Here is a 15,601-nt window from a genome sequence, read left to right as displayed (position 1 = left end):
TATTGGCCTGTAGTTGTCTTTATTCATTGTGTCTCTGCCAGATTTAGGTATCAGAGTGATGCTAGCTTTGTAGGATGAGTTAGGGAGGGATCACTCCTCCTCAATTTTTTGGAACAGTTTTAGTAGAATTGGTACCAGCTCTTCTTTGCATATCTGGTAGAATTTGGCTGTGAATCCTTCTGGTCCAGGGCTGTTTCGGTTGGCAGATTTTTTATTACTGTATTCAATTTTGGAACTTGATATTTGTCCTTTCAGGATTTCAATTTCTTCCTGATTCAATCTTGGTTGCTTTATGTTTCCATGGATTTATCCATTTCCTCTAGATTTTCCAATTTGTGTGTATAGATGTGGTTGTATTAGTCTCTGAAGATATTTTGTATTTCTGTTAGATGGGTTGTAGGGTCATCTTTGTTGTTTTTTATTGTGCTTTTGGAACCTCTCTTTTTGCTTTGTTAATATAGCTAATGGTCCATTGATCTCGTTTGTCCTTTCAAGTAATTAACTTTTGGTTTTGTGATCCTTTGTATAAATTTCTGAGTCTCAATTTTATTCAGTTCCACTATGATTTTATTTATTTATTTTCTTCTACTTGCTTCAGGGTTATTTTGTTTTTGTTTTGTTTTCTAGTTCTTCTATGTGTGATGTTAGATTGTTAATTTGAGACTATTCTAACTTCTTGACATAAGACTTTAGTGCTATGAACTTTCCTCTTAACACTGCTTTTGCTGCATTTCAGGATATTGATATGTGTGTCTCTCTTTTTTATTTCAAATAACTTTTTATTTATATCTTAATTAATTTGTTTACTCAAAAGAAGCAAGTTGTTTAATTTTTATGTAGTTAGGTGTTTTTGAGAGCTCTTCTTGGTATAGATTTCTTTTTTTTTCTTTTTTTAGACAGAGTCTCACTCTGTTGCCTAGGCTGGGGTGCAGTAGCTCAATCTGGGCTCACCACAAACTCCACCTCCCAGGTTCATGGTGATTCTCCCGTCTCAGCCTCCTGAGGAGCTCGGATTACAGGCACGCACCACCATGCCCAGCTAATTTTTTTGGATTTTTAGTAGAGACGGGGTTTCACCATGTTGGTCAGGCTGGTGTCAAACTCCTGACCTAATGATCTGCCCACCTCAGCCTCCCAAAGTGCTGGGATTACAGATAAGAGCCACCATGCCGGCCTAGATTTCTATTTTTATTCCTGTGGTCCAAAGGTATAGTGGGTATGACTTTGATTTTTTTGAATTTACTGAGAATTCCTTCATGGCAATGCATGTGGCCAGTCTTGGAATATATTCTGCATGCAAATGAGAAAAACGTGTATTCTGTGGTTGATTGGTGGAGTACTCTGGAGATGTCTATCAGTTACAATAGATCAAGTGTTAATTTAAGTTCAGAATTTCTTTGTTAGTTTTCTGCCTTATAGATGTCTTTAATGCTGTCAGTGAGAGCAGCACCCCCCCACACACCACCCATTATTGTGTGGCTATGTCTTTTTGTAGACATGTGTTTTATAAATTTTTATGCTCCAACATTGGTATGCATATATTTAGAATAGTTAAGTATTCTTGTTGAATTGAACTCTATCATTATGCAATGCCCTATCATCATTATATAATGTCCTTCTTTTTCCCTTTTTTGCTGTCATTGATTTAAAGTCTGTTTTATCTGATATAGGAATAATGACCCCTGCTCTTTTTTGTTTTCTGTTTGTATAATAGATCTTTCTCCAACCTTTCACTTTAAGCCTATGGGTATCCTTACATTTAAGATGGTTCTCTTGCAGACAGCAGATGGATTGGTCTTTTATTACTATTATTTTTTAATCCAACTTGGCACCCTGTACCTTTTAAGTAGGACCATGTACCTTCAAGGTTAGACCATGTACATTCAAGGTTAATAATGATATGTGAGGTTTTAATTCTATTTTGGTTAACTGGTTGCTTTGTAGTTTCTACTGTGTAGTTGCTTCATAGATTCTATGGGCTATGTACTTAAGTGTGTGTTTGTGGTAGCAGGTATAATTATTTTGTTTCTGTGTTAAGAACTCCTATATGGATCTTTTATAAGGTTGGTCTATTGGCAATAAGTTCCCTTTGTGATGATATGTCTGGAAAATATTTATCTTTTGCTTAGAAAGCTTAGTTTAGCAGTACATTACTTTTTTTCTTTCTTTCTTTCTTTCTTTCCACAGAAGGCCTCAATCTCTTCTGACTTACAAGGTTTCTACTGGGAAATTGCTGTTAACCTGATTTTTGTTGTTGCTGTTGAGAATCTGACCTTTTACTCTACCTGTCTTTAAGATTTGTTGTTGTTGTTGTTGTTGTTGTCCTTGGACAGACTGGTGATTATATGCCTTGGTGATATTTGTTTTGTATAGCATCGTATAGGTGATCTCTGGATTCTTGCATCTGGACACCTATTTCTCTAGCAAAATCAGAGAATTATTTTTGCATTATTATCTCAAATATACTTTCTGAGTTGTTTACTTTTTCTTCTTCTCTCTCAGGAATGCTAAGAATTCATAGGTTTGATTGCTTTACATAATCCCATGTTTCTCGAAGACTTAATTCATTTTCTAATTAAAAAAAAAAAAAACTTTTGCTTGACTAGGTTAGCTTGAAAACCTGATCTTTGAGCTCTGAAATTCTTTTTCTGTTTGATTTAGGCTACTGATGAAAGTCTTCAACTGTATTTTGAAATACATTAAGTGAATTTTTTAATTCTAGAAACTCTGGTTATTTTTTTAAGATGTTAATCTCTTCCTTCATTTATTGGCTTTCTTTGGAAGTTTATTTGTGTTGATTTTCAACCTTGTCTTGAATATCATTCATCGTCCTTGCTATCCAATTCTTTACCTGCCATGTTGGGGTTTCTATTTTGGATAGGGATTATTGCTGGAGAGCGAGCGTGATCCTTCCGTGCTGTCACAATGTTCAATTTTTTTTTTTTTGTTTTTTCTGGTGCTAAACATTCTTATGCTGGGTCCTTTTCATCTGGAGATCCTGGCACTTCTAACTTTTGTAATTATTTTTGTGTGAATAGGATTTTTTTTTCTCTCTTTCCCTATAATGTTGTTTTATGTTCTTTCCCTCTACCCCGTTCCTAGGGGGTATGACTGTAGAGAATGTTGGATAGGATCTTTTGGCAGAAGTTGTGTGGTTTGATATTGGGCTGTGCAGTTCCAGCTACAGGCCAGTAGATATCACTTCTGGGTAAAAGCCAGCTGTGGTCAATGTGGCTGGGTATATATATTTGATCCTTGTTTACTGCGAGATATGCCTGAGGCAACGGACTGATTCCTGGCATACACAGTGGCCTGAACTCCCTGCTCAGCTACAGGGGGTGAGCCAAGATGGACAGAGTCAGGCCAGGTAGGTCTGCTTAAAGGTTCCCTGAAGGGAGAATCCAGGGGGCAGCCACCAAGCAGCAAGAAATGTGCATAGGCCTGGAGCTGGGAAACCTCTTGAGCGGTAACTTCTCTGCACGGGGAGGGAGGGCAGCCTAAAGTCTTAATCCAGGAGGGTGGATGTTCTATAAGCTTAGAGATCTGTCCAGTCATGGAGGGGAGAGGGCCTCACTTCACATGGTCTCTCCACAGAAGTGGTTGACACTCAGGCTGTTGATATGGATGAGTGAGCTCTCTGAATGCCTGGAGATCTGCCTGGGCATAAAACAGAGAGTGCTTTGCGCACTATGGTCTCTGCATAAGAAGGGTGGGACAGCTCCGGCTGTTAATCCAGGTGAGCATATGCTCTGAATGTCTGGAGATATTTCTGAGCATGGAGTAGAGAAGACCTCTCTGTATCTTGATCTCAGGGGAGCAGACTGGGACATCCAGCAATCACACACACACACGCGCACGCGCGCGCACACACACACACACACACACACACAGAGGCAGAGTTGCCAGGTCACCAAGTGGGCCCTGGCTGCAAGTCTCCTCACCCAGGAGAAATCATGGTTGCAGTAGTTCTTCTCTTGCCCTAGACCTGTGGCAAGGGGAGGGCACAATTCCAGTGCCTACTCCTGGGGCATTTTCCACATTTGCTGCTCAATTCTGGCTCTGGAGGCTCCTACCAAACTCCAGAGCAAGCACTTCAATCCCTGGCCTGAGACTAAAATACCTGTGTGGCTACACTTGGGTTGCCAAAGAGTGACTGACTCTGTATGCTCCTGGATTAAAAACGGCATCCTGCCCTCAACCCCAGGTCAGCGAAAATGCTGCCACTTTTCCCAATGTCTTCCCCTCTCAGCTTCTCCAAGTCTCTCCCCAAGTTAGCTCCAAAGCTGGGAGAAACAAAGTGATCTCCCTTGACCTGGACAAATACCCAGTGGAAAGGTGAGTTACAAAGGAAAACTCTCTGCCCCTCTCATGTATCAACACTTGACTCACTTTTGACAGCCAGATGCTGTCACAGGGGCTGTTTGTACATAGTCTTCTCTTTAGGATCTGGGGTGTCCTTCACAATTCCAGTAGATTCCCATTTTTCTTCTTGAATTAAAGCTCACGGTGTTGATCTTTATGTACTGTTTTGCTGTTTTTTCTGTGGCTGAGGCCATCTTGAAACAACAACAGCAAAACTTTCTTTCTTATATTGAATTATTCTAGCTAAAATTGATAATTCTGTGTTGAATAGTAGTCTCAAAATTGAGTATCTCTGTCTTGTTCCTGATCTTAGAGGAAAAGCTTTCAATTTTTCATAATTGCATGTAATATTAGCTGTGGGCTTTTTACATATGGCATGTATTAAGTTGAATTAATTTTCTTTTATTTCTAGTTTGTTGAGAGTCTTTACCTTTAAAATGTATCTATTTTGTCGATACTTTCTCTGCATCTATTGAGATGATCATGGGTTTTATTTTTTTATTTTGTTAATATGGTGTATCACATTAATTAATTTTCATACCTTGAAACATCCTTGCATCCCAGGATAAGTCCAGCTTGATTATGGTGTATGATCATTTTAAAGCTCTGTTGAAGTTAGTTTGCTGGTATTTTATTCGGGATTCTTGCATCTATATTCATCAGAGATATTGGCCTAGAGTTTTCCTTTCTTGTGGTGTCTTTGCCCATCTTTGACATCAGGGTAGCGCTGGCCTCATAAAATGAGTTTTGAAGTGTAGGGCTGTAAATTTTTATTTGGTATCAGACATTGTGATTTTACCTTCAAAGGTGAAAATATTTTTTATTACTATAAATATTATTGAGCTTTGTTACATAATGAATTTAAGTTACATGAAAACAGTTTGATACTATAAGATCTTGCTTTTAAGCTAAGTTGGATCAGAGCTGTATTTAGGCTAGGGATAATTTGCCACCCTGCTGAGATAAAACCCATCTAACTCTTTCCATATTCCACCGAATTTTCCAAAAGCATTATTTTATACCCTATGCAAATGATAGGTATTATTTCCTCTAATCCATTCTTGGATTTTATTCCCCAGATCAGGGCTGTTCCTTTGTATGCTTGCACTGATCAGTGCTTAGCTGAAGATGTGAGGAGGACTCTGCAGATCCCCTAAGTTGTGTGTGCAGCTCATTCCTTTAGAGTGCTCTATCTTGCAAACTCTAGCCACTTTGGTCCCCAGGACTCTTGGCTCCATTTTCTTATCTTAGGGAGATCATTTGGATCTGTGTGTGTTTCTCTTAAATTCACCATGCCCTGGAATCTCAGGCTGGAGTATAAGCAGGGGAAATTGTATCCTGTTTCTGAAAGCCACTATTGTTTGTTGCTTGATATTCAATGCCTTGAAAATAATTGTTTCATATTTAAAAATCTAGTTGTTTAGTTGGTAAGATGGTTTGGCTCTGTGTCCTTACCCAAATCTCATCTTGTAGCTCCCATCATTCCCACATGTTGTGGGAGGGACCTGGTGGGAGATGATCAAATCATGGGGGTGGGTCTTTTTTGTGCTGTTCTCGTGATAGTAAATGGGTCTCACGAAATCTAATGGTTTAAAAAACAAGTTTCTCTGCACAAGCTCTCTTTTTGCTTGCTGCCATCCACGTGAGTATATTGACTTGCTCCTCCTTCCCTCCCTCCATGATTGTGAGGTTTCCCCAGCCATATGGAACTGTAAGTCCAATTAAACCTCTTTCTTTTGTAAATTGCCTAGTCTTGGGTATGTCTTTATCAGCAGCATGAAAACAGACTAATACCGTTGAATCAAGTAGAAAGGTAAATATGGTCCTTGTTAGTACATTTGACTAAAAGAGGAAATCTCAAACATAATTTTACCTGAAAATAATATTAGACAGAAATAGCAAAAATCTGTATTATTATTTAAATACACAAAACCAATATAGGAATATTGTGCATAGTGGGCACTATTTCTACTTATTTTAGCCACCTGATAATATAATATTAGTGACTGTTAGAGCCTCTATTCAAATGACAGTTCATCATAAATTTTTTGTGATGGGTATTTTGTCATACATTTTATTGAATTGTTTATCTACAAAAATATTTATGGAGGATACAGCATATATCTCACAAAAACGTTTGAGCTAATCAAGTAATTGCCTACCCCTCTTTAAAATATTATAATATTTATATAATTTAATTAACTCTATTAGTATAAAGATGCCTTAAAGGGCCAATGATAGAATGACATTTCCAAAAGATTATGTAATCAAAAGTGAAGAATGCTGGCTTCTTATTCATTGCTTGTGTTACCTCCTGTGTAGGCGATAATTACTGAATTTTCAGAAAAACTATAAACTTCCTAGTTCAGGAACAGTGCCTCATCGTTGTATCACTTTTTCACCTGGTACAATGCCTTTCCAATTAAATTGTAAAATAATTAATGTTTAACTCTCTAAAACTCTGTCTCAATTCTCAATTAAATGGGGGGCTTAAATGGATGACTTCTTAAATGTGGTTGCAGCTCTAATATCCTCTTGTCATGCTTCTATAGATATGGGGCTGTAAATATTCTGTTTTTCATCGGTGAAGAAATTCAATCTCTTTCATTTTTCCATTAAATTTTGTCCAAGAAGTAAAATGTTCTTTTCTTGTTTTGTTCTAAAGAAGGTGGAAGACTGAAATGGTTGATTTCACTAGTGTCATTTGCCAAATACTTGTGACTATATTCCTTCTGTACAATACGAGACTGCACATTCTGAGCCCCTGGACTGCATGACTAGTTCTGACCAATGAACTGTAAGCAGATAACAATATGCCATTTTAGGGATACATCATCTAATTACTAGCTTAATACCCATCAGTGTTCTCATTTATATATACCACAATTATTGACAGTGGTCAAGATGTTGGCTATTTCTGCTAACCACAGTGAGCAGAGACCCTCCTTCCAACTAGTGTTGAACAGATAAAGGAAGCAAGAAAGAGAATAGTTATTATTTTAAGCCATTGAAATTTGGGAGTGGTTATTACCACCACATAACCTCCTGACTATTGTTATTATATAGGTAAATAAAAACCAAAACAAAACAAAAAATAAAGCCATACTTTGAATAAGCTAACAGAATGATCTAAAGATTGAAATATTTAAACATTCAAACATTTTACTCAAAAGCTGCAATCTCAGAGCTAGAATTTTTTAAATGTGAGTTTTAACACTCTTTCCAAAACAAAACACACAACAGTAGGCAGTGAGAAGAATGTTTAAGTGATGGTGAAGAATACATGAAGGTTTTAAGATCTCCAAATGAAAATTCACCTAAATGCCCATAATATAAACATTGACATTGTTGCATACATACTAAAGTATCTCTTTTACACAAAAGTAAGTCACTGATAAGTCTGGTATTTATTCCAAGTATTTGTAATTAAAATTTAATTTTTGGCCTTTTTTAATTGTTGGAAAAAACACTTATTTTAATAAAATCAATGAAATAATAAAGATAAATTAATGTAACCATGAAAGGAATAAATGTTAAGTATGCATTAAACAATACTATTGAACTATATTTTTAAAATCTTTCAGTTAGCAAATGCCAATATAAAAAATCAGAAAGTATTTATTCTGTTTTGGAAAAACAGAAGAAAATATGAGAAAATTTGCCATGGAGGTTTCATTACTTTGAAAGGTCTAGCAGAATGTTTACAAAATAATTTAGGGTTGTTTTTCAGATTTTTAAATGCCTTCACAACTTGTCATTTCTCTCAAGTAAATTTTTAAATAACTCAAACTATATCTTTTGTCTTCCTGGTGCTTTTAAAATTTGAAGGATTGGTTTTTATCCATCTATATAAACTGCAACTCAACAAACAGATGTCCTTACCTCTGAGCTATTCCTAAACTGCAAGGTAATTTTATGCAAATGCTTATCTGAAAATAATACAGCAATATGAAATGCAATAATTACACCCCTATTCCTAGAAACCTATTTCAACACATGTTTTCATTTGTCCCTATTTTCTTCTTCTATTTGTGAATTTATACACATTTGTAACCATAAAAAGCATCTAAATTGTGTTTGACTTTATTTTACTTATTTATTAAACTGAGTTCCATATTGGTACATCATCTTCATATTTGCAAACTTTTATTCTCAACCTGACTTGACATGAAACCTAAAATATGCAGGCGCAGAGCCTTAATAAAGCCCTGGATGTGCTTCACTATTTCTAGTAATACTATGGGGTAGTCATCTGGATCACAACTTCTTGAATCCAATGCCTGAGGTTGGCAGTGATTCAGTTTTTCTTTGGAGCAGCTTAAGTGCTAGAATGACCAAATATAATTCAATCAGATTAAGTGCTTTTACAAAGGAGCTGGCTTTCCTTCGAGTGAAAATCAGATCTGCACCCTCATTATTTTTTGCTAGAATTATTACAAGGGCTAATCTTTCTGCTTCTAGTCTCTGCCATTTGCAACACATTGTCTGCCCTGCTGCCAAAGGAATATGTAAACACGATCCAGTCTTCCTTGCGATTAACAATATTTGAAGTACTTCATGTTGACTGCAGGCTAACATCCAAATTCCCTAGAATCGTTTTCAAGATTTTTCATGATCTGTTCTCAACATACAGACTCATTGATAAATATTTCCTTAATTCTATCAGACAAAGTTAGTCACACTTCCTTCAGGCTCTCAATGTCTATGTGCCATCTATGATGTCACTTGTCTTCTTTGAGTCTAATCATTTTATATATCTGCTCACTGGTCTGTGAACCCTTAAGGGAAGAGACTGAAATGTATTCATCTTTGTATCCTAAATGTCTCTCACTGTCTCTTCTGCAGTTCCTGTCTTTACTAGTTCCACATCTTCTTCCACAGAGGATTTGACAATGAAATAATATAATTTAAACAACAATGACCGTAATAATGTCAGTATTTATTAAACTCTTGCTATTATTAGCTATGATGCTATATGAAGTACATTACATAGATGACCCAATTTAATTCTCATTAGCACATTATGCAGAGGTATTTTTTTTTTCTTGCTCCCACATTATCCTGTGTGGGAAAGTTAATCTTACAGAGGGTAAATAACTTGCCCATTGTCACACAGACAGTAAGTGGCAAAGCTATCATTTGAACCTCGATAGTCTGATCATAAAGTGTGATGTGACTTTTCAATATTTGATACATAATCATCAGGCATGAAATAGTAAGGAGTTTATAATGTAGTCTAATTGAAAGATAAGTTACAGATGTCAATATAAAAAGGCAACGTTACTACTAATAATCAACTAATGAGGATGAGACCATTTTTATGTATCCACTGTAAAGTCTTCATAGTTGTGTTTCATAGGCCTAGAGACGTCTCTGAGCAGAGCACCAGTAATAATTCAAAAGCTGAAAGAAGTGATGAAATGCATGTGTGATCACTGTTTTTTAAAAACTTACTTAAAATTATCTCCAAGTATAACAAACTGCAACCTTCCCAACTCAACAAAAATAAGAGTGTTGCCTATTTGACCAGCACATTGATTAATGTGAATCTTGACCAGGACATTGATTCAAGAGACTGTTCCCACCAAGTGAGGTATAACTTATTTGCCTATGTCTAAGTTTGGGTTCCTCTGGAAGCAGACCCTGAAACAAAAATTTGACTATAATACTGTTTAGGAAGTAATCACAGAATGTAGAGTGGTGCGGTGCGGGCAATGTGAAAAAGGAAGACAGAAAAGGGAAAGTAACCAGTAAAAGATGCTTTGTCAAACTGCTGATCACTATGGGCAACTGTGGTATAATCTTGCTGGGAAACTATGGGAGAAAATATAGAACACACCTCAGGGTTATCCCACCATGTGACTATTTATTCTCTAACTTCCATTATTCGTTGGTTGATACTTGCTCTAGGGGAATTAATTTCTCCCAGAACTTCTGATCTGCCCTTTGTGCAGAGATGAGACAAAGTACTCACTTTGCTATCTGCAGAGATGTATAATAGGACCCTCTTGGCTTATACTGGAATGGTGAGTGCTAAGGAGGCATTGATGCACCAGCATCATCTACTAGAGCTTATCTCTCATGAGCCTCTTCCCCCAGCAAAATAGATTTTTACCTTGAGCTATGCACCCACATATATATAGATAGATAGACATCTAAATTGACAGATAGGTGTGTATATGATATATGAAAGCTGCGTTGCATCTGGATGTCATTTTGACATCTCAACAATACATGGTCAAAATTGAATTCATTATCGTTGCTCTCAATCTTTGAAACCTTCAGTGCGTCCCTCACACAGGCTCCTCTGTCATTCTGTATTTTATCGGATCAGTTGTCCATGTCCAAAATGTAAGACTCCTCTTTAATCACATCTCCTAGTTACCAAGTCGTGTGAATTCTCTTCCTATGTACACTTTGAACCTGTCCTCTGCAGGCCACCTTCAGTTCTCACTTGAATTTCTACATATTCCAAATTGGCTTATGGGCCTCTCTCAAATAATCTTATAGCACTCTATTAAACTTCTACACTATCCATTTCATTTTAAAATTGTAACTATTTATCTTTCTGTATCTCTCATTATAATATAAATGTCTTGAGGTTAAGAACTAGATTTCGTTCATTGTTTTACCTCAACTTTGGAGCCTGACCTATATCAAATCTTCAGTAAATTATTGTGACATGAATGAATGAGTGAATGAATGAATGAATAGAATGGATCCTTTTATATTTTGTGTGTGAGAGTAATTTGATAGTAATTTGAGCTTAGGCAGATATAAATTATCGAAAACATTTTGAAAGAGAAAGCCTTTGTCACACATGATTGGTCTTGCATTCTTTCTTGTCTACCCTTTCTCTGATTGGATTGTATATGACTCTGAAAAGTCATGAGCCTATTGATTTTTTTCTTTTTTCCTTTTTTTTTTTTTTTTTTTTTTTTTGAGACAGTCTCACTCTGTCACCCAGGCTGGACTATGCAGTGGTGCGATCTCATCTCACTGCAACCTTTGCCTACTGGGTTCAAGCAATTATTTTGCCTCAGCCAGCCGAGTAGCTGGGATGACAGGTGTGTGCCACCATACCTGGCTAATATTTACTTTTGGTAGAGATGGGGTTTTGCTATGTTGCCCAGGCTAGTCTTGAGCTCCCGGACTCAAGTGATCCTCCTGCCTTGGCCTCCCAAAGTGCTGGGATTACATCCATGAGCCACTGTGCCTGGCCCCTGTTGATGGTTTATACGATATTACTCTGAATGCAAGTCCTCTTTAATTAATAGGCAAGTGATATGTACAATAGCTTGCCCTTATGTTTAAAAAACAAATGGCTTCATTGGGAATATCACCCTCATTCTAAGGACATTGTGAGGTGTGATGGTTCTCACAAGTAGGTGCAACATTATGAATATTGATATATCAAAGCACAATTAGTTGGGCTCTTTGACTTTGTTCAGAAGAATCAATGGCTCCACATAGTTATGACCAGGTATGCTGAACTTCAGAAACACTATTTTCCAGATCTGTGCATTATAAGCAAAAACATCTATCTTACTGCACTCCCATGGAAATTACTGACAGATCTTTTTCATATTTATATATATTTTTTGACATTTAAGTTATCCTAAAATGAATTTCATGTTTTTACAGCATTTTTGTGCCCATATCATGTTATAATTTTGATGGGTTTTCAAACACTTTTCATTGTCTGAAAATGTCAAAATTTACTTGTTTAATGAATATTGTTAAAAATAATAAATTATTAGGTTAAATAATGAATAAAGGAATACAATTTTTTTTTTTTTTTTTTTTTTTTTTTTTTTTTTTTTTTTTTGAGATGGAGTCTCGCTCTGTCGCCCAGGCTGGAGTGCAGTGGCCGGATCTCAGCTCACTGCAAGCTCCGCCTCCCGGGTTTGGGCCATTCTCCTGTCTCAGCCTCCTGAGTAGCTGGGACTACAGGCGCCCGCCACCTCGCCTGGCTAGTTTTTTGTATTTTTTAGTAGAGACGGGGTTTCACCGTGTTAGCCAGGATGGTCTCGATCTCCTGACCTAGTGATCCGCCCATCTCGGCCTCCCAAAGTGCTGGGATTACAGGCTTGAGCCACCGCACCCGGCCAGGAATACAATTTTTAAAATACTTCTTTTTCATCTTCTCAGATGGTTCCAACAATGAAAAAAAATGAATCTGAGATTTCTTTTTAGAGTTTTCACTAGGAATGTGATAACATCTTGATTTGGATCTTAATTTAATCTTATTATGTGGTTGTGCTCAGTTAACAGTTATTTTACATTAGATTTTAATTTATTCTGTTTAGAGACTATGGTTGTTTTTCCCTTCAGGCTTTAAATACTGTCCAGCCATTGAAACACTCCATGACTAAAACTGACTAATTAAACATAAATATTACAGAAGTTAAATTTTTAGATCTCTTCAGGAAATCCATCTAAATCTTAATTATGTGCTCCATGGAAACAGTTTTAAAGCATATTATTCATCCTTATTTCTATTATATAACAGGAAAAATGTACATCAACAAGAGCACAACATTTCAACAAACTGACGAATTTGAAACCCTGATACCAAAGAGGATAAAACAGTTGTTTCATTAAGAGTGAGTGTGAAAGGAGATCATTAATACATTCCATGATGGAGCAGAATAACAATCATGCTGTACAAACTCTGGTTGGAAAGTATTAGACCAAGTCGTGTTTCCACAGTTGTCTGATAACATAATGAATAAACAACAGAATAAGATATACAAGGGTTTTGCATTTAATACACCATTTTTTTTTTCCCTCATCTCCAGCTGTAAGCACAAGATGTATCTGGAAAGGCTGCCAAACACCAGCATCATTATCCCATTTCATAATGAAGGTTGGACTTCACTCCTGCGGACCATACACAGTATAATTAACCGAACCCCAGAGAGTCTGATAGCAGAAATCATTCTAGTAGATGACTTCAGTGAGAGAGGTAAGATACAGTTGATAACATTTTATCTGATTCTGCTACCATTCACATAATCATTAAGGACTTTTTAAAAAAGTTAATGGGAGCTTCTTTCTGATTCCATCTGAAAGGCGATTATGAAGTTTTATCTATGTTGTGATTTCGTAAAATATTGACCAAATGCAAAAGAAACTTAATGAGAAGCTATCGGTTTCATTTGGTAATCCATAAGAAATTTGCATTACAATCTCTGTTGCAAATTAGACAGGTGTTGGCAAAATGCCTCAAATTCTACTTTCAGCTTCAGGACCAACACTGCAAAATATATTATTGTAAGTACATGTGAATGGTAAAATATTTGAGTTAGAACTATAAAATCTGTTCCTGTTTCTGAAAAGTATCTACTCTATAATTTACCAGTATGACACATACTCCAGGCTGTGCTTGTGTTACTTCATAAATATTAGAAATTATAAGGGACACAGGTACATATTTTTACTTGGTAATTCTAGCTATTTTATCTATCTGAACAATAACAGAAACAATCTAGTGTAATAGTATATTACAAAATTTAACATAAGTTTTAATACTTTTATAATTTTATATTTACCTTATAAAAATTTTATAATTTTGTAATTTACTTTCTATTGTATAAATATACTATAAAGTACATTTTATAATTTACCTTATATTTTCTTGCATGAAGGAGCTACACTTAACTGTATATCTGTTAGAAAGAATGACAGTAAACTATTTTGATTGAATATTATTCTTATGCCTCAAAAGAGAATACAGCTTGAGATCACATGGGTTAATTAAGTTTTGGAAGTTTTAATTCATGTTAATTTGAAGTTTTGGAAATGTTATTTGTCACAAAAACATCTTTTATTCATAGTGTTCAAAAATTCTGCAAAAGACAGCTTGATGTGCTAATTGTGAAGTTTCTTTGACAGAGGTAGTCAGTTAAAATACTGGTCTTTATACACTCCTTTTAAATACTGATCCAGAGGTTGCCTAGTATCAGTAGATACTGGGACTTAGGTGATAGAAATGAGGTTGTTTGACACTACACTATTAATATGGCGGAGGTTGCAGTGAGCTGAGATCCCACCACTGCACTCCAGCCCGGGTGACAGAGTGAGACTCCATCTCAATCCTTAAACTATCAACCTGGTCATTTAGGTTTGATTTTAAAGACTTTTTGTCTCGTGTTACACAGGTAGGCATGCATTTAATATTACCTAATAATAGTCACTGTCTAAAACTGAAATTTTCCGAGATTTGAAAAACAATGTAAATGGTATATTCACTTTTTTATTCTAATTGAGGTTACTATTTCACAGCAGTCATTATTACCTTAGGCTAAAGATTGCTTCTTAATGTGTTAATAAAGCATTGATTTCAAAAAGTGAAAAAGGGGATAAAGATCTGAGGCTGCAGATTGCCAAGTGAATGGTCTTTGTGATTGACTGGTACTAGGAGAAATAGGCCAGTGTAACTTTTGATTATCTTGGTAAACTATTTATTACAGTAGAATTTTGACCTGGGGGGTAATAGAGTGAGAAATACTTGGTAGCAGGAAATTACATGTCTTGTTAAATATTTCTCAGAGATGTTTTTCAGTTGAAAGTCTTTGAAAAGGTTGAAAATCCTGGCACCTACATTTTCTTGGTTCCAAATCACCATCACCTTTGGTACAGTAGCAGCTTTGGTGGACTATGTTTCTGTATGTCATGTTAGTTGGGAAGAAAGTAGACTGTCAATGTAATTAGTGAAGGGGGTAACAGAAAATGGTTAATTTAGGAACATTAATGGTGACTTTTGAATTTCCTAATGGGCATTTCTAAGGGATAATCATTACTTTAATGCTTAGGTAAAACTTTCATTGAGATATTCTACTCTTACGAGCAATGAAGTTGAAAGTATAATTTTATAATCAAATGTAAAAGTAAATTTTGAAAGAAATAGGTGATAAAATGCTTCTATAGTATTTTATAATACATCATAATTTTAAAATTATGTAAAATAGGAAAGACTCTTTTTCCAAGTTTTTGCTTTAGATTATGAAAATCTCATCTGAGAGTATTGGTTGATGTATATTAGCACTTGAATGGACTTAGAAGCATCACTCCTGCTTTCTGAATTATGAGAAATATAAAGAATTAATGTAATGAACACAGGTCAGAATCCCAACACCATTAACTGTATGACATTTGGTAAATTAACTTTCTCTGAGTGTCTGTGTTTATCAAAATGAGAAAGATAGTGATTCTTCATGGAGAGGTTATGATGGAG

At 35.9% G+C, this 15,601-nt stretch overlaps 1 protein-coding gene across 5 annotated transcripts in view; it reads left to right on the top strand.

The window, feature by feature from the left end:
- Positions 1-15,601, top strand: part of LOC105466678 (polypeptide N-acetylgalactosaminyltransferase like 6) — a 1,213,852-nt gene that overhangs the window by 504,051 nt on the left and 694,200 nt on the right. For all 5 annotated transcript variants that reach the window (XM_011715760.3, XM_011715757.3, XM_011715758.2 and 2 more), the window contains one exon: positions 13,164-13,330. In XM_011715760.3, coding sequence (XP_011714062.2) covers positions 13,164-13,330 — 167 coding nt within the window. The remainder of the gene's footprint in view (positions 1-13,163; positions 13,331-15,601) is intronic.

This window comes from Macaca nemestrina, chromosome 3 (genome assembly GCF_043159975.1).
Source record: "Macaca nemestrina isolate mMacNem1 chromosome 3, mMacNem.hap1, whole genome shotgun sequence".
NCBI lineage: Eukaryota > Metazoa > Chordata > Mammalia > Primates > Cercopithecidae > Macaca > Macaca nemestrina.
This window is presented reverse-complemented; position numbering and strand designations above follow the sequence as displayed.